At 43.6% G+C, this 19730-nt stretch overlaps 1 protein-coding gene across 4 annotated transcripts in view; it reads left to right on the top strand.

Annotated features, from left to right (window-relative positions):
* Positions 1-19730, top strand: part of KCNC4 (potassium voltage-gated channel subfamily C member 4) — a gene marked incomplete at its 5' end in the record, with an annotated part of 57154 nt that overhangs the window by 36173 nt on the left and 1251 nt on the right. The window contains one exon of one of the 4 annotated variants that reach the window (XM_082228586.1): positions 13351-13615. The exons of 2 other annotated variants lie outside the window; for them this stretch is intronic. In XM_082228586.1, the coding sequence (XP_082084712.1) occupies positions 13351-13382 (32 nt within the window). In that variant the 3' untranslated portion in view covers positions 13383-13615. Of the gene's footprint in view, positions 1-6583; positions 6685-13350; positions 13616-19730 lie in introns of those variants that run through there. One more of the 4 variants, XM_082228585.1, reaches the window with a different exon arrangement.

Raw genomic sequence — 19730 nt, 5'->3', positions numbered from 1 at the left:
TGGTCATGATCCAGCTGAAGTTCGCTGGGGCTAGGTCTTGCTTTCAGTAGGACAGAGTAAAGTCATGCTGATCTTATTCTGAGAAGACCCACTGAAATTAATGAACCTGACTTTCTTTTCTGCCAGGCCTTTGGATCTGAATTATCTGTGGTCTTCTTCAGTGGGTGTTTTAACCCTGATTTAAAAATATATATGAATATGTTTTAGATTCTTCTTTTTGTTTTATACTGGTTTAAATGTATGTGTTGTTTGTTTATTGCTGTGTAATAACAACGTAGTTCTATTTATTTCAATGGGTCTACTCTAAGAAACATTTAGTTGTTTAAATATGGTGGTAGAACATGAGACTGTTTAATCTCAGGGTTGTGGGTTTGAGCCCCACATTAGGCAAAAGATTCCTGCGTTGCAGGGGGCTGGACTAGATGACCCTCCCTGTCCCTTCCAGCTGTACAAATCTATGATTCTATGGATGTAACCCAGTGGCTTTAGTCATACCAACGCTAAAAGTTAAGTTCTGTTTAATTACGGTACCTTCTACACTGGAAGGGCACTCTCATGAGATACCCACACCACACAGTAAAAACAGATAACAATAACAATAATTGCAGCATACAGTCAGAAATGCTATGGAAATATATTTATTTCAGAAACAAGAAGTACACAGTGTTTCTAGCCTAGATAGACTAGATAGATTTATGGTAACTACAATGCACCACCTCACTTGTTACTGGGGTAAGAGCCCATTTCATTTTCCCATGAACAATGGCAAATTCTTAATCTAGTCTGCAGTTCTTTGGTTGGACACTTCTTCACGTGTTCCAGTCTGGCTTAATTGTAGCTGATTCATAGAAATTCTGAATCTCAGCAGAAGCTACAGCAAAAGCAGAGTCAGTTTAAGATGCTTACCAAAGTTCAGGAAGAGAATGAATGGTGTGTATTTTTAGCCCATGGGGTAGCTGAGTGGTATTAAAATTCAGTCTGTGTTACAGACACTTGGGTTGAATCAGTATTCCAGCATGAGTCTCGCTCTCTTCATACTAGCATTTTCAACTGAGTGTCTGAAAAGCGAGTGTTACCATGGAGACTCGGCTCCAGGGCAACAGCACTTCCTGTCAGAAAGCGGCTACACAGGTAGAAATATGGCCCAACAGAAACCTAAGCAGCTTAGAGAATGTCATACAGTCCATCTCCACAAAGCAAATGTCTTTAATAAACTCCATCTGGGAGATACAGGCTAAACAAGAATTAGGATTCTTGGTCTGAAGATCCCCTGCAGGAAAACAGGCTTCAAAAGGCATCCATTGAAGCACTGTACATTTCCCCAAATTTTATTTCTCTGGTTTTTTTCATAGTTCCAAAAAACCAAAGACATTTTTCTCTCAAAGACATCTTTGAGAGAGAGTCAAAGACATTCCTGGAAGGAATCAGAAATGTGTAGATGAAATGAGAATAGACAAGTGACAAGATTAGAATAAGGACAACAATTTCAATATTAGAACAGCAGAAAGTTGAATGGGTAATGTCCTACCCTGAGGCTGAACATACTTTTGCATACACCCCAGTTCCAAAATCATGCAGTGTTTCAGGGGTGCAGTGCTTGTCCGGGTTTGCTTTGCTGTGGTAGGAGGTCATTGGAGGCTTACTGTCATTGTGTAATATTTGTGTGCATTTATAAATGTGCATTTATAAACGTGCACCATGAATCTGCAACAGATGCCTCCAAACCTGCTGCATCCATGTCAGATTTCATGGAGAACAACCAGCATCCTAAGATTTCCTTTCCTCAGCAAGGTCAACCCACTTCTTCGCTGCACTGAGGTCTTCACATCAAGTAGCTGGTTAGGATGGGCATAGAATTTGAACACACACCACCACCATTTAGCTAGGAATGCTGCTGCCCCTTGTTCTTGCAGAATAGTGGTCAGCTGTGTTCCTACAGGACTCTTCAGTAGCAGCAGATCACCCATATCTTGCTCTGGGGAAGGGTTCAGAGATTGCCTGCCCCTCTGATACTTTGCCACAACAAATACTGTTTAAGGTTTAGCTTTTAATGTTTAAACTTTGCTTGCTACTCTTAAATCTAAAAAGGATTTGCTGAGATATCTTTGAGGCTGCCTGGCCCACCCTGCTTTGCTTTGCTCTGTAAGGACCCCACATTCCCAAGGGTCATTCATCAGAATGAGGCTTTGTCAGCTGGGAAACCTGGATAGCCACAGAACATCTACACTGCCACTGCTGCTGTAGCTGCAAAGTCATAAGGAGGAGGAGAAAGGATGAGTCAGCACTGGAAGGGAACAGCATGTGGGGTGGTGGCAGCTTTGCTTCAGGTGGTAGAATGTCTTGCGCTGGCCCTGTTTCTTCACACACATAGCTTGATGACATTGCCATCAAAAAGGCACATTCCCTTCTCCAAAATGACTTCCCCCCATTTACAACTGTCTCTGGCCAAGAACTTGCTCATCAGCTAATCTCCACCCAACAAAGCGAAGGTACTGGCAGATTTTCCAGAACTATTAACAAGTCTAAACCACTGAGCCTCTTGGGCTTGCCGATCAGAAGGTTGGAGGTTCGAATCCGCACAATGGGGTGAGCTCCTGTTGCTCTGTCCCAGCTCCTGCCTACCTAGCAGTTCAAAAGCACACCAGTGCAAGTAGATAAATAGGTACCGCTGTGGCAGGAAGGTAAACGGTGTTTCCATGCGCTCTGGTTTCCATCACGGTGTTCCATTGTGCCAGAAGTGGTTTAGTCATGCTGGCCACATCACCTGGAAAGTGATGTGATCCCTTGGCCTGAAAGAGAGATGAGCACCGTAACTCCATAGTCACCTTTGACTGGACTTAACCATCCAGGGGTCCTTTACCTTACCTTTACTGGCAGCTTTGCCAGAACTATGATCGAGTCCATTGCATGCCTCAGGCAACCTACACTGATGAGAAGCCCATTCACAGAAATCTTAAGAATCACAAATCAGTCATCTGGAAGGGATGCCAAGGGATCTAGCCCAAACCCAAACCCAGCATTACAATCAAGACATGTTGACTGTCATGGTAAGTCAAACTATGGCATATCCAAACCATGCAAATCTGCAGCTTCCCAAAGATGACCTCACAGCTACTTTGTTCCTCCAGAGTCTTTTTCCCCTCCCACATCATACTGAGCTTGTCGTCTGAATAGCCTAGCCTAGACTAGCCTAGCCTAGAGAAAAACCTTGGCTACAGTGCATGGTTATTGAGGAGGAAGCTGAACCATGAGTCTGGCTTCAGATAACACACTAAGGCAAACATTGGCTTAGCTCAGCATGCTGTGAGAGAGAAAAAGACCAAACCAGGCCACTCTGACCACAAATGGCCTCCATCAAAAGCATTTTCCTTTGCTTGTGAGTCACCATTGGACCAGGAAGTCCTCCTTGCCATACATTTATTATTCCTGCTGCATTCTAAATGGCATTAGCCACATTTACAGGAGTGTGAAATTGAGCTGGTTATCCTCCATTGCATGTTTAGTTATTCTTTCGTATGAGTTTCTTGCATTTCATTCTATTGATTTTTCAGAGTTTACCATACCTAATTTGGTGCAATCCCTCCATTTTTATGCCACCTAAAGAAACGTTCCACTTCAATGTATAAGTAAATCCATTTTGGCTGTTCCTAATGGCACACTACTGCTATGTGCACAAAGGGCAGCTGTTTCATATTCTAGCATACGGTTAAATACTGAAATTAAAGTGATTGGTCTATAATTTCCTATATAATAATTTTCCCCATTTCAAAACATAGGAATTATCCTTACCTTTTCCCAGACTCCCAGCACCATGTCTATCTTCAATGAAGGCTCAAAATAACTGCCAGCATTTCTGAGTCAGTTCGTTGTTTCTGCTTTTTGACTCCTAAGGCGTGATTTAAATCCATTCAAATGTGGCAAATATTCTTTGTTACCAGGAAGTGCGCTTCTTCCTCCCCTCCCCTCTTTATGTTAATGTTGTTGATTTGTGGCTTTACCTTTTCCCTTTTTGTGACAACAGAAGTACAATCAGCATTGAGCTTTTTTAAAACACACACACACACACACACACACACACACAAAAACAGTTAGCAGTTCATGCTCCCATTATATAACTGACCCCCTTATGCTTGAGGTATGTATTTAAAATCCTGCTTCTTTTTGCTTGCACCCTCCCATTTTGTTTTTTCCCTTTTTCATTTTATTCAAGGGTAAGTACAGATGTACGTATATAGAAATTAAATAAATAAATAAATAAAGTAAAGGAAGTAGTCATTGCACTATGGCACACAATTACCACATTGTTGGCTATGTACAGAGGCAGATTTAGGGCAGTGTGAGTGTTGCGGTCACACTGTGCAGCTGAGGAAGGCACCTTCTCGAAGCCCATTTAGCACTGGACCAGCTTCAGGGAGGAGGCGTAGGGCTCTGATGAGGTTCTAGAGTCCTCCTTTCTTCTTCCCAAAGCTGAGCAAGTGCTTATCGGGCTTTGGGAAGGAGGTGGGTGGGCTCTAGGACCCTGCCAGAGCCTCATGTCTCCTTCCCAAAGCTCAGCTTAAGCTGGCACAGACAGGGTGGCATAATACCAAGGCAGTCTATACTCTGCATTAATAAAATAAAATAATAAATAAAATAAAATAATAAATAAAATAAAATAAAATAAAATAATAAATAAAATAAAATAAAATAAAATAATAAATAAAATAAAATAAAATAAAATGTTTAGCCATATTCTGCACCAATTCTGTGATCTGTATAATTTTTATTTTTATTTTACATAATTTTGCTTATTTGGAACAAGTTATTCTCTTTCCGGTAACCATGGAGAGAAATGAGGAGCTATGTAAGACTGCAACACTGACCCCACTTACTTGGGACTAACCTGCATTGAATTGAATAGGAGTTACATCTGAGTAGACCTGGCTCAGATAGCACTGTAAGCCACTGAAGCCATAACGGCTGAGCATTGGGAAGTTTACTGGGTTCCTCTGTAGTTTCAGAGATTTCACTAGAGGTTGCCACAAGCCAGCTTGTGGCCTAGAAACTATGTGGCCTAGAAACTTGTTCTTAAAAATTAAATTCTGGATTCAGTACCCAGAACCAAATTCTGTAGTTTTTTTGGCACTCGCCGTGGAATTCACCTGCCCCCTAAATGTAGTCTGAAAGATATGGACTAATATGTAATAAGTATTTGAGTGGCATGTGCCATAGCAAGGAGTAATATAGAACAAGTGATACTATACTGGTCAGACTTTTCAACAGTCAGAACTTTTCCAGCACAACTGTTCTTTCATTCTATAAATGATGGATCCAGAAAATCCAACCAAAGTCAGAACAGCCAAGCTCATTCTTCCAGAATAAGAAAGAAGCAGAAAAACATCACTGAAAAAGATTGGACTTCAAAGATATAACCATGCTTATTATATGGAAGGGACGCGGGTGGCGCTGTGGGCTAAAGCCTCAGCGCCTAGGGCTTGCCGATCGAAAGGTCGGCGGTTCGAATCCCCGCGGCGGGGTGCGCTCCCGCTGCTCGGTCCCAGCGCCTGCCAACCTAGCAGTTCGAAAGCACCCCCGGGGGCAAGTAGATAAATAGGTACCGCTTACCAGCGGGAAGGTAAACGGCGTTCCGTGTGCGGCTCTGGCTCGCCAGAGCAGCGTTGTCACGCTGGCCACGTGACCCGGAAGTGTCTCTGGACAGCGCTGGCCCCCGGCCAATAGATGTGAGATGGGCGCACAAACCCCAGAGTCTGTCAAGAGTGGCCCGTTCGGGCAGGGGTACCTTTACCTTTACCTTTATTATATGGAAATGAATAAATAAGTACACTGGAAACAAAAGGGTTTGGACGGTTTGGAGTTATTCTGTATTTTGTGCGTGAACAATTTCTCTGTAGTTGCTCTCTGTTCCCTAGTTCCCTGGTTCATATGTCTGCCTTGCACTAAATGTAGCCTCTCTATGTTGGAAGAGAAGGGAATACTCACCTTAGATACCCACAGTGCAAGAAAATAGAACCCGGACATTAAAGGCCTTCATTCCAATCAGAGGTGACAAGGCACACATCATTAAAAAATGTTTGAGCAACAAAATAGCTTTGAAACATTTCACATTACAAAGAACACATTTCAAGATCAGGATGGGGGTGGGGGGGACTTCTGCACCTTTTGAATCATACCTGCCAGCTCTTGTCAGGTCTAACGTTTGTTTCCAAAGGAAAAAAGCACAATCTCAAACAACATGTGGGTATGACTTTATAAGTTTAAAGAAAGAGAAATTGGGGCGGTGGAGGTGGAGGGAGAGAGAACACAATTCTCTAAAAGATTGTTTTCATTTAATTGAAGATACCCTTTTCTGTGGTGGATGTGATACCATCGTACCAGGCATTGAAGTCCAAAGAGTGTTTGTTGCTAGAAGTGAAAGGGTTTATACTAGCCTCAGAGAGATTATCCTTAGCTTTTGTTGTACAATAAATGCTTGTCCATTTATAACCCAGGTTACTGGGTAGACGGAACAATGTGGAAACGGCTGTCTCGAGGACACCGCGTATCGTATCTGGATCGAGGATCCTAATTGTGTTTTTTGTATTAGGCACAGTTCAATCTGCAGCAGCCAACACCATCTTGGCTCCGTGACCTTGTCAAAGCTCACCAACGAGGCAAGGTCAAGGCTCCTTCATACGGCAGGCATAGGACAGCGGCTGCAAATCATTTCTGTAACTTGACGCACGTTGTATGACTGGCATATGCATGGAAATTGCTTCTTGCTAAAACCTTGAGCTTGATCCTCATGGGAGCTGTCCCATTTCTGGAAACCATGTCATCTGAATTCATCCTTGGGGGTGCTTCATCAGAAACACAAGACATCAAACTCTTCTGAGAAAGTACAGTGGTACCTCAGGTTAAGTACTTAATTCATTCCGGAGGTCCATTCTTAACCGGAAACTGTTCTTAACCTGAAGCACCACTTTAGCTAATGGGGCCTCCTGCTGCTGCCACGCCGCCTGAGCACAATTTCTGTTCTCATCCTGAAGCAAAGTTCTTAACCTGAAGCACTGTTTCTGGGTTAGCAGAGTCTGTAACCTGAAGCGTATGTAACCTGAAGCGTATGTAACCTGAGGTACCACTGTAACTTCCTGGAGTGTGTGCAGGTACAGAGCAGGTACTAGAAGTGCACTTCTAATAGTACTGAGGAGATCACAACATCGGGGATGGCACAACTCAGGGCTGCCCCACACATGAGGCAAGGTGAGGCGACTGCCTCAGGCGTCAGGCTCCACTGCGGCAGCAAATCCCAGTGTCAATCTTTCTTCCTCTTGTTCCTGAAGTAGGTCTTCCCTCACTCCTTCTTCCCTGGTGGGGAGGGGGGTTCCATGTTGGGCTCCACCTCAAGTGCCAAAATGTATTGGGCTGGCCATGGCACAACTTAGCCCCATTGTGTTAATATGCTTGATGCTGTTTAGTAGAGGGTGCCCCACTGAAGGAAGCTAAATGGGTGGCCTTGAGTTTGATTGAAGGTATGTTTTGTATTCCCCCACCCCGGCTGTTCTTAGCATCTGAGCTTGTTTCCTGTTGCTTGAAATTCCTGCACACGTCTTAATGTGTTTTCTGAATAAATGTGTTTCTTCCTTTTGAATTAGTAGGTGGCTTCTGGCCAGAATTATTGTTATTATTTTTTATAAATGCTAAATGTGCATAGAAAACAGCTGAATGCCCCTATAAATATCAAAAATGTTTTTTTCCCTAGAGTGTGCACCCTCCCTCCTGCAAAAAAAAACTTGTTTGTCCACACGAGATCAAAAGCCGAGGAAATGGAACAGAATACGCGTCTAGAGATAGAGAGTTTGATGCAGAGATTGGTTTGCACAAAAGGAGCTTTCATTAAGATGGAGCTTGAGGGTTGAGGACAAGAGCTGAAGTGAGAGGCATTATGGTGTGCTTGCCCAAACAATCATAAGAGACTTCTCAGTGAGGTTAGCACTCATTTTATGAGGTATTGACTTTTGTGCTAAGAAACGGGATGGGCGTGGAATGCTAATTAGATGCAAAGTGCCTAGATGACTAAAGGTTTTTACTGGCACAAAGCATCCAAAACCCAGCTGCTTCAGACACATTGCCAGAGAGAATACTATGGCCTCTTCATCACTTCCTGCCTGAAATATCTGTGAAAAACATGCATGTGTGAAAGAGCCAGAACACAGGTCATACAGTACGATTCCGAGCACAATTCAAAGTGTTGGTGCTGACCTTTAAAGACCTAAATGGCCTCGGTCCTGTATACCTGAAGAAGCGTCTCCACCCCCATTGTTCAGCCTGGATACTGAGGTCCTCCTCAAAGATCTTCTGGATGTTTCCTCAGTGCGAGATGTGAGGCTACAGGGAACCAGGCAGAGGGCCTTCTTGGTGGTGGAGCCCACCCTGTGGAATGCCCTCCCATCAGATGTCAAGGAAATAAACAACTATCTGACTTTTAGAAGTTTTTAATGTTTGAAGTTTTATTGTATTTTTAATATTCCGTTGGGAACCACCCAGAGTGGCTGGGGAAACCCAGCCAGAGGGCGGGGTATAAATAATTTATTCTTAACATTGTGGGCAGAGCTTTTCCATGCCAGCAGTTTGTCCATTTAACTGCAAGCTATAGAAACCAGCGATCAAGTGACTTTGCGCATGTGTGAATTGACCCACTGCCCTTTATCTGTTACAATACCACTCGATCTTAGCCCAAAGGCTGAGAAGTGATGATGGGCACAGCATGAATGAGGCGAGAAGAAGAAAAACCAGACTGGTGAGCCTAAGGTGGCCTGAGTCCCGTTCCTGATTCCATAATGAGAATCCTTTACATCCCTGCTGTTTTTCCACACAGCTACCAGCTTTTCTGCCCTCCCACCTGCTTAGAGCATATTGCCCTGCTTCTCATCAGCATCCCATAGTGAGTAGTCAGCAGGGGTTGTTTCCACAGCTCTGGAATCTTAAAACACCACTGGATCAGAATGTATATGAAATGCAAAGTTCTGTTTTCAGATTTGGATTGCTTCCCGCTGCAGTCGCAGTGGACCTGCATTTTGGCTCAATTGCTGTCATTTGCAGTTCCGACAAATTGCTCTCCATACCTGCTGTTTGTACCTGTTGCCCCCTGAGACTGGGGACAGTGTGGTGTTTCAGCTTTGTCCATCTTTATATGCTGATAAGGTTTTTTGGCTGTGTTTTCTGAGCCAAGGGGTAAAATATCAAAATAGGAGACAGCATATGCCCGCGCTGCCCAGGGCGGGTGCGCTCCCAAGGGGGGCGGGGCACAGAGGGTGCCCTCCCAGGTGTGGGATAGCTGCTTGGGTGCATAGAGCAGTGCGCGCACCCTGCAGTCAGGGGCAGAGCGAGCGACTGCCAAATGTCACCCCCCTCAGCGAAGACACCCGGGGCAATCCGCCTCCACCGCACGCCCCTTCCTCCGCCCCTGGTGGGAGATGGTATTGTTTCTCTTCTGATGGAAAGTGTGCATGCACACAACAAACAGATTTTTAAAAGTACAGTGGTACCTCGGGTTAAGTACTTAATTCATTCCAGAGGTCTGTTCTTAACCTGAAACTGTTCTTAACCTGAAGCACCACTTTACCTAATGGGGCCTCCTGCTGCCACCGCTCCGCCACAGCACGATTTCTGTTCTCATCCTGAAGCAAAGTTCTTAACCTGAAACACTATTTCTGAGTTAGCGGAGTGTGTAACCTGAAGCGTATATAACCTGAAGCATATGTAACCCGAGGTACCACTGTAGTCATGTTAAACTGTAGCAGCAGCAACAGGAAAACCACGGTGATGTTTTAGAAGCTGCCTGGTTTGCTTAACACAAACTCTCTCAGGCAACAAGAACTAATGGAACTGTGGAGCAATGAAGCTATGCAGGAAGGAGTGGCTGTAGTCCGTTTGATACTCAAAGTGAAAGAGCAACAACAATGACAACATTGCTTCTCCCTGTACTGGTCTCCTACTCTGCTTCTACCAGTCAACATCCTATATACATAGTTTTTATTTGTTATATATATATATATATATATATGCTTTCGTAGATTTTCACGGGTACAGGAATGCAGGTTTTGGTGTCTTCGGGTGTCTTCCCGTGTAAGAGTCGGGGTGTCTGGGCGACGTTTCGACGAGGTCTCACTCGTCATCTTCAGGCTGGTGCTTTCGGCTTCTTGTTACTTGTTACTCTGTTCCAGTAACAAGAAGCCGAAAGCACCAGCCTGAAGATGACGAGTGAGACCTCGTCGAAACGTCGCCCAGACACCCCGACTCTTACACGGGAAGACACCCGAAGACACCAAAACCTGCATATATATATATATATATATATATATATATATATATATATATATGTGCTTTCGTAGATTTTCACGGGTACAGGAATGCAGGTTTTGGTGTCTTCGGGTGTCTTCCCGTGTAAGAGTCGGGGTGTCTGTGCGACGTTTCGACGAGGTCTCACTCGTCATCTTCAGGCTGGTGCTTTCGGCTTCTTGTTACTGGAACAGAGCTCTGTTCCAGTAACAAGAAGCCGAAAGCACCAGCCTGAAGATGACGAGTGAGACCTCGTCGAAACGTCGCACAGACACCCCGACTCTTACACGGGAAGACACCCGAAGACACCAAAACCTGCATATATATATATATATATATATATATATATATATAGTTTTTATTACATTTTCTAAATTACATTTCAAAATATCCATTTAAAGGTAAAGGTAAAGGGACCCCTGACCATTAGGTCCAGTCGTGACCGACTCTGGGGTTGCGGCGCTCACTTTATTGGCTGAGGGAGCCAGCGTACAGCTTCCGGGTCATGTGGCCAGCATAACTAAGCCGCTTCTGGCGAACCAGAGCAGCGCATGGAAACGCCGTTTACCTTCCCGCCAGAGCGGTACCTATTTATCTACTTGCACTTTGATGTGCTTTCGAACTGCTAGGTTGGCAGGAGTAGGGACCGAGCAACGGGAGCTCACCCCGTCACGGGGATTCGAACTGCCAACCTTCTGATTGGCAAGTCCTATGCTCTGTGGTTTAACCCACAGCGCCCTTAATTCAATGACTTCCCTTCTTCTCTTTTGGTGGTTCATTTTGCATACCATATAACCCTGCATATTTTACATGAACTAAACCATTCAATAATCCCTTGTTACATCTATCAAAACTTAGTTACACTGTTGAATTTATCTTAATGTTACCAGCATTTTTAAATGAACACAGTTTGTACCCCTATATTCCGTAAACATTTTTCAGTCTTATTTAAACGTGCATTCTTCTTGTTCTCTTATTCTATATGTTAAGTCTGTAAGCTGCACGTATTCCATTAGTTTAAGTTGCCATTCTTCTTTGACTAGGACCTCACTCGTCTTCCATTTTGGGGCTGACAAGACATGGGCCGTGGTCAGTGGCATACATAAATAGTCTTTTTTGACACCTGGGAATTTCCCTCTGAATTATCCCCAACAAAAAGGACTCTGGTGTTTGTTTGGGGGTTTTTTTTGGAAAGGTACTTTTAAACATTTTTTTTTCAATTCATTATATATCATTTCCCAATATTAGAATATTTCCAGTCAACATCCTCTTCTGGATGTGGTTGCTGTCCTTTACCCCAGCAGTAGTGGTGGTGAAGTACTTCCAAGATGTTATAGGGCATGCACATTAATTTACAGTCATATTGAACAGCTCTATAGAGCAATGGGCAATGAAGGGCAATTAGCTAGGGCTGTGCCAAAAATTTATTCCCCATTTTCTTTGGCCATTCTCCATCAACTAATGGGAGAAGAAACTGAATTCACAGGCTTATATCCAATGCAGTGCTAAGGAAGCATCCCATAAGCACAAGGATTCCCACTTCCACAATGGGACTTCCCTCCATCTCCTCCCCCTGCCCTCCTCAATTCTGCTCCAGAGGTTTAGGGGAACACCCAAAACAGATTTAGGGAGTGAATGGGGAGGAGGGCAGGGAGGAGGAAGCGGGGGAAGCCCCCTGGTGCAAGTGGGAATCCTTGTGCTGATAGGATGCTAATGTAGAACTGCCCTGGATACAAGCCAACCATTATCAAATAGGAGGATAAATTCCAGTGGTGATCCCATTCATAGGGTGTCGGGTATTTGTTGTGCTTGCTGTGCCTTTCAGGTGACCAAATGAGCATCATTTCTTTCTTTCCCCAAATCTTATCTCCAGTGCTGTGCATTCTGCAGCCTTGCCAGGTGCCCACACTTTCTGAAAACCCCATAACTTCTTTGGATGGGCTTTCATTTAAGCAGGGGAATCCTGGGAGGCTGTCTACCATGCTCTAGAGTAGACAGCTGTTTATTTTTTAAGTATATCATTTTTTCAAAGAAATCATTGTGGAACTGTTTTTAATGGTAAAAGGCTCCCCTTAGAAACAAAATCACTGAGTGCACTGAACTCAGACACGATAACCAGCCTCCAGGGCTTCCCACACCTTCTTCAAGCTGGAGGAAGATGTTTAAACAACTCCTCCCATTGGGCTGTTTCAGATCAGGAAGTGTGGGCAGCTAGGGAGACTGCAAAGCATTGGAGAAATGTTTAATGGAAAGCAGAAGGAGGAAACACACCACTCTCGGTTACCTCACAACACAACAATAATGTAAGCTCAGTGCCAAATAGGGATAGGTGAACATGTTAATTTCAATTTCTTTCGGTTTCTCATTTTTTCCAACCTTCAGTTTGCTACATTTCCATTTTAGTCTGCAAGTTGTTGTTGTTGTTGTTGTTGTTATCAGGGCTGTCTTAAGCATATGCAGCACCGGGGTGCAAAGATCCGCCTGGTGCGCCCCCCCCCGGTTGTCCAGTCCCAGGCGCGCAGGAGGGCGGAGCCGGCCGGCTGCCTCAGCTTCTCGCTGGCTCGGTCACCCCCAAACCCGTGGCGCAGAGCCGCCCACAGCAGAAGAGCCCGCCGTGGCGCTCCAACCACTGGGTGGGCTCTTCCCCAGACTCGACTCTCGGCCTGACACCCCTGAGAACCCGGCACCCGGGTACCCCGCACCCCTTGCACCTATGGGTAAGACAGCCCTGGTTGTTCTTGTTGTTTTAAAAAAGTTCTCATGATGAAAATTCACCAGAATTTTCATGAGTATTTATTCTAATATATGCATTTTTGCAAAGCAAATTCCCCCAGTATCATACATTGTACTATATAGTTTTCACTAACAGAAACATTTCCCTTAGTGTATGCATTTTTGTGCACAATACTCAGCTGGAGAAATGTGCAGATTTGGAAGGATGGCTGCATTTCAGTTGCCGTTCTCTTTTGAAAAGTATTAATTAGGCAACTTTACCTTTAAATGTGAACTGAATCAAATTTCTCCTCCATCCAGGAAATAAAGAAAATGGATCGAATGTTTCCTAATATTGGAGGTGACGTTGTGATGTTGGACTGGAGGATAACTATTGTAGACTTTTATAATTTTATTTGGAGAATATTCCTTGGACTTCTTGAATTGAAAGAATTGAAAGAATTAATGATCCAAGTGATCTCATGTAGAATTAGGCACCAGAGCTAGTATCTTTCCGGTCCCAGTTCAGAAAGTGAGCTGGCTACATCCACCCCTTTGGAGAAGGTATTTTATTTGCTTGCAGGGGGGGGAAATGCATTTCATTTTGGATACTTGTGCATGGAAATGTTTGGGTTTCTCTCTCGTCATGCAGCTCTTGGGTGGTCCCACAGGGAGGCTGTCTATTCTGCCTAGCTAGGGTGGTTCATGCACCGTCTTGTTGCCGTAAGCTTGGAGCTGCAAGTGGGTGCTCATTCCCAAGGAGGCTAGAATTCTGTTCAGTGTTATGTTGCAGCAAATGTGCTAGACTAGAGTGAATTGTGCCGGAGCACAATTTCTGTTCTCATCCTGAAGCAAAGTTCTTAACCCGAGGTAGTATTTCTGGGTTAGCGGAGTGTGTAACCTGAAGTGTATGTAACCTGAAGCATATGTAACCCGCGGTACCACTGTACATGAGGCTTCAGGCAGATTACCCCCCCCCCACACACACACATCAGTTGTATTGAGTGATGTTGGCTTCTATATTATGGTCCCCACATGAAAGCCACTTTATGTCCCAAGGCAGTTATCACATAAGGGACCATTTGTGCCTTGTGGTTCATTGTGCAGAGTGGCCACTTTCTCTTCTTCTTCATTTTAGCAGCTTGCTGTGACATTCAAAATAATTACTAAGTCTCAAGTGGTGCTACACATGAACACATGTGATAGTGGCCATCCTGAGGACTGATTTAATACAGCCTCCACACTTAAAGTGCAAACTGTGCCCAAGAGTTGTTTCAACATGAGTGCTGATAAAGTGCAAAACTGCTGTCAGTCGACAGATGCCTTGTACAACCCAGCACTCATAACCCACAGACATATCCTGTCCATCTCTCTATCATATCTATACAGGCATATTCGCTTCCTCTTTTTAGCCTTCCCCCATCTCCTTCTCAACTGCCAAGAATGAGCCTATCACCACTCCCATGATCGTTAATTGTGGGACCCTCCTAAGGTAGCTGTTATCTCTTACAGGTATTTAGGCTGGGATCCTCCCAAAGTGGTACAGTCAAACCTCGGTTCCTGAACGCCTCTGTTATCGTACGTTTTGGCCCCCAAACGCTGAAAGCCGGAAGTAAATGCTCCAGTTTTCAAATGTTTTTCAGAACCCGAACGTCCAACTTGGCTTCCGCTCAAGTGCAAGAAGCTCTTGCAACCAATCGGAAGCCATGCCTCGATTGTCGAACATTTCAGAAGTCGAACGGTCTTCTGGAATGGATTACATTCAACAACCGAGGTTTGATTGTACACCTGTACACTATCTCTTGTAGATGTTTAGGCTGGCAAGCAGACAAGTTACATGATTTAGCAGAATAAGACTGCTTAGCAAGATAAGGCGAACTGCTGCCTAGGAGAGCAGTGAAGGCCTCATATCAGTGAAGGAGCAATTATGACAGACCACTATGCCTCAATGCACAATATACATTCCACTGCGTTTCCCATACACCCTTGCAGTACAAATTTTGTCTGCATCTTAACACAGCACTGAATTGCCATCACCACAAGTGGTAGCGTGTGCAGCCATGGGCATTCAACTCCCCCTTCCCTCCTTAAATGGCTTTAGGATGTCTCACGCATCAGGCAGTTTACCTGAGCAGGTGAGCGCTGTGACAGTGTTTCGGAACCGCTGTTAACAAAGCAGAATCTAAGCACAGCTCCACATTTTAAGCAGGCACACGCTTACTGCTGGTGTTCCCCACAACAGATGCATACATAAAGTGTTAGTGACAGATACTCTTCCTTAATGCGTCATAGGGCTGTACCTAATCAGGGCTCCTAGACCAGTGTATATGGGTAAAGGAGCAAATGTGCCTGTTTTCCAACACTGCATTTTCGGCAGGAAACCACAGCCTATCTGCAGCAAACACAATTGCTGATAAAGTACCAATCCACTGTCATTTGGTGGATGACTTGTAGAACCCACCAGCCATAAGCCACTAGTGTATCCTGTCCAGCTCACTATCATGCTTGTACAGGCGCACTCACTTCCTCTCTTTTCCTTTCCCCATCTCTTGCTCAACCAACTCTTGCACAAAGCAATCCCAAAGCAGAAGCTGTTGCTTTGGCTGGGGGTTGGGTGGAAACCCTCCACAGTGGCTGCCTGCCAGGAATGCTTCCACACTGCTATACTTCTCTGTCAGGAAACCCCCTTGAGCAAAATGTTGCCCTTATTCCTTAGAAATGCCTCTCCTGTCGAACATGGCCAAGGAAATATGGTAAGGCTACACTGAAAGCAAGTTGGAGGCAGATTAAAGGCAGTCAAAAGGCCATTTCTGATTTAAATGCCCAATGTGTTCAGGGACAGATGTTTTCTAGTGATCACATGGGCACTTCTATATAAAAACGTTACATGTACCTCTATATAAACGTTACATGTACCTCTATATAAAAACGTTACCTCTTTCTGCGGTTATACATTACAGTATAATATCATAAATAGGATCTGTCAGGTTCTGTTCCTGGATTTAGCTCTGGAAAACTTTAACGGGTGATTAAGCATGCTATAATGGAACTCCTTGCGGGCACTGACAATATCATTTTCAAAAATGTATCAATAAAGCACATGTTTGAATTTTACCAAATTGCTTCTGCCACTATGCCCCAGTTGAGGCAATAAGAAAACAACATTGTTTCCTACTCAGTCCCCCCTTTCTTTCTCTCTAATATTATCAAATGTCTTTTTTTAAAAAAGGTTTTATTTATACTTTTCAAGTTTATACATTTCATTAGTTTCATTAGTTTTACAATCAATTTAACATCTCAAAATTTGACATCCTTCCCCCTCTTTCTGCGGTTAAATTTATTTTTAAAAATATCTTCTGAATATCCAAATTCATTTAACTTGCTCATTTAATTATCTACTATAAATATATACTCTTATGAAACTGCAGGTTGTTACAATAATCCTGCTAATGTTTTTATCTGTTTACAATTTATCTGTAAATATGAAATAAACCATTTTTTATAAAAAGTTTGTTATCTTGATTTCTTACTCTTCCGGTAAATTTCACCATTTCTGCATATTCCATAAGTTATTGTATCCATTCTTCCTTTACTGGGACTTCTGCTTCTTTCCACTTTAGGACTAGTTTCCTACTCAGTCTCAGCTATTCAGAGAATGTCATCAACAGCCTCAGAAACAATCCTGACATCATAATTAAAGAAGCCAAAAAAGGGGAGGGGCTGTCATCATAAACAAGTTGAACTACATATGAGTGTCTGAGAAATAACTCTCCAACAGCACGTCTTATAGTCCCCTTGTCCTCATGCCCAGATGAGGAATACCAGAAGGACCTACATAACTTGATGGAGGAATTTCCTGCAGATGTGCAGGCCGAAGTCTGCATAGATAAGATACATCCCTGGAAACTCAGTGAAGGGTCTTCTATCTGTTACTGAAAGTGCACAAGGCAATTCCAGATGCCCTACAGTTTGGGGCATCAGTACTATCACAGTTGGGGTATCTGGGTATGTAGACTTTATTCTCTGATCAAATGCCATCAATACTCCTAGAGTGAGATCCTAGCCCTACTTGTGAGCTTTGCATAGAGAAATGTTTGACCACTGTGAGAACAAGATGCTGGACTAGATGTGACCAGCTGGGCTCTTCTTAGGTTCTTAGGAAAGTGTATTTGCTGGATGTGCCTCCAGCTACAATCTTATATACAGTGGTACCATGGTAGTCAAATGGCTTGACTTCCAAACAAATCGGCTCCCAAACGCCGCAAACCTGGAAGTTAGTGTTCCGGTTTGCGAATGCTTTTCGGAAGCCAAATGTCTGATGCAGCATCCGTGGCTTCCAATTGAGTGCAGGAGGCTCCTGCAGCCAATAGGAAGCTGTGCCTTGGTTTTTGAACCGTTTTGAGAGTCAAACAGACTCCTGGAATGGATTAAATTCAAGAACCAAGGTATCACTGTACTCTTATGTCACATTGCGATGAGTGGGACTTACTGTTGTGTAACCATGCATATGATTGCACCCGATTCTCTGTTTCCAATATAGAACTTCTACCTCAACACAAGGTGTGAATCTACATGACTTGCCCACTCTAACAGCACTATAATTTTCCATCATTTCAATGAGAAAACATTCTGAGCATAATAGCCAGAACACAATAAAACATAAAATTAATAGTGAAAACAAGAAAATCAGGAAGCAATTAATGCCAAATGGTTACATTCAGAGCACCCTATGATAGAAATATTCTTCACTGTAGACAAAAGCTTGGCAGGGATCAATATAAAATTGATGTATGAATGGGGGTGGGGAGTAATAAACTTACCTACCTCTCCAGAAAAATGCCCATATAAGGGAATATGATTAAATTGGGAGATTAGTAGTACTGGTGCCATGCCAGAAAAATGATAGGGTATCTTTCATGCAATCTTTCAGGGGTTTTTTTTAACCCTTTTACTTCTGAAAAATAAATCAGTGCTTCTGGTCAAGGCTTAATTGGCACTGTTAAAGCAATTCTAGCATGAGTATTCACAACATTCTCTACTACCAGCCCAAGTAGTTCTTAATTTACTATAACAATGAAGAGAAAAGTCAGATATATATATATATTCATAAAAGAAAGGAAGGGCAATTAATGATCCAAGTTTAAAGCGCTGGCACAAAGGCAGCATTACTATAAAGGTTTTTAGTAGGAGAAATCTGGAAAGAGTGAAATTTGAACAAGAGATCAGTTCATCGTTGTTGCTTAAATTGAATTTCTATTGGACCTTGTGCATGGCCTTTATCTGCCTGCATTGCAAATGAGATTTGAAGTGGTTTGGCAATGCAAGGAAGACCCCTGTCAATGCTGAATTCCCCCATGCCACATGTAGAGAGGCAAGTCCACTAAGCAGAAGAGAGCACTGTAATATCAGCCTCAGTCTGCCTTCAGTAAGGAAGAGTGGGAATTAGTTGCCTCTGCCTGCATTTGACTTCTGGCTTCACCTACTGTTTTTGGCCCAAGCAGTCCCAATAGCCAACAGCCACAACTGCATACCGGTGGCGAAGGCTGGCCCATCAAGGCAAATGGGACAGTGCTCCACTAACCAGTGTGTTGCCATCTGCCTTATTGCAGGGCAGATTTGAGGGTAAACCATACACGGAACGAGTCTGCCCCTGCGGCTTGATGGAGATTGAAACTGTCTCTCATGCCTTGTTATGCTGCCGTTTCTACGGGGATACACGCTCGGCATTTATTACCCCTGCTATGCAAAAATCTCCAAATGAATCCGAACTTCAATGTCTAAAATTCCTCGTAGAGGACAAGAATCCTGAGATCACGTTAAGGGTAGCCAAATTCTGTGCGATTGCCATAAAACTTAAGGAACAAGCTGTACTATCATAATGATTAAGGTTTTAAATGATATGTTAGTGACTAAGTTTTAATTTATATATTTTTAAACTGTTGCTATATCTGTATTGTCCCTGTTATACCTAATTGCAAATTCAAATGTATCCCCATCATGTTTTATGACTTCCTTGATATTGTTTGTGGGCTGGAACTGGTCTGTGACCAAAATAATAAAATTCATTCAGTGCTCCACTAACCAACCTCAGTCTGCCCTCAGCCAGACCCTACCTGCCTGCCTTTTTACTTGCAACCTGTGGGGGGGGGAGCACTACCTGTCCATTTCTTCCTTCTTAGCACCAGTGTTGGCATTATAGAACCCAGTAGGGGCAAAACTAGAATTGGCACTACCTGTCTGTCGAGTTGCAGCTCGGCATCCAAAGAAAAATCAGTCTCGCACCATGATAGGTTCCGAAATATGGCTGCTCATAGGGCTAATGCAGCACAGCTTTTATTGTGTGAAATCAGAAAGATACAAAATACAAGCAAGCAATTTGTTCTAAGCCAGAAGATAAGGACCTTCGCACTAGCATCAGGCCATGCTACGTTAGCCAATCATATAGGACAGCACGAGCTGTTCACGCGCTGTTCATGCTCCAAGGATGCTTCTAGCTATGAAATCACCCTGCAACAATAAGAACTTTGCTCATGCTTTCATGTACAAGCAATCATTTTCCCACACCTGTCATTGGCTCTGGCTCAAAATTACTGTTGGGCTACCTGTTTTCTGCCCTACTAGCCTCAATGGGCACCAGGTACTACTGCATAGCTCCTTGTTTCTCTCAATATGAAGAGATATTGGGTCATACTACTGCTTCT

This window comes from Podarcis vaucheri (assembly GCF_965113315.1).
Source record: "Podarcis vaucheri genome assembly, chromosome: 6".
In the NCBI taxonomy this organism is placed as follows: domain Eukaryota; kingdom Metazoa; phylum Chordata; class Lepidosauria; order Squamata; family Lacertidae; genus Podarcis; species Podarcis vaucheri.
This window is presented reverse-complemented; position numbering and strand designations above follow the sequence as displayed.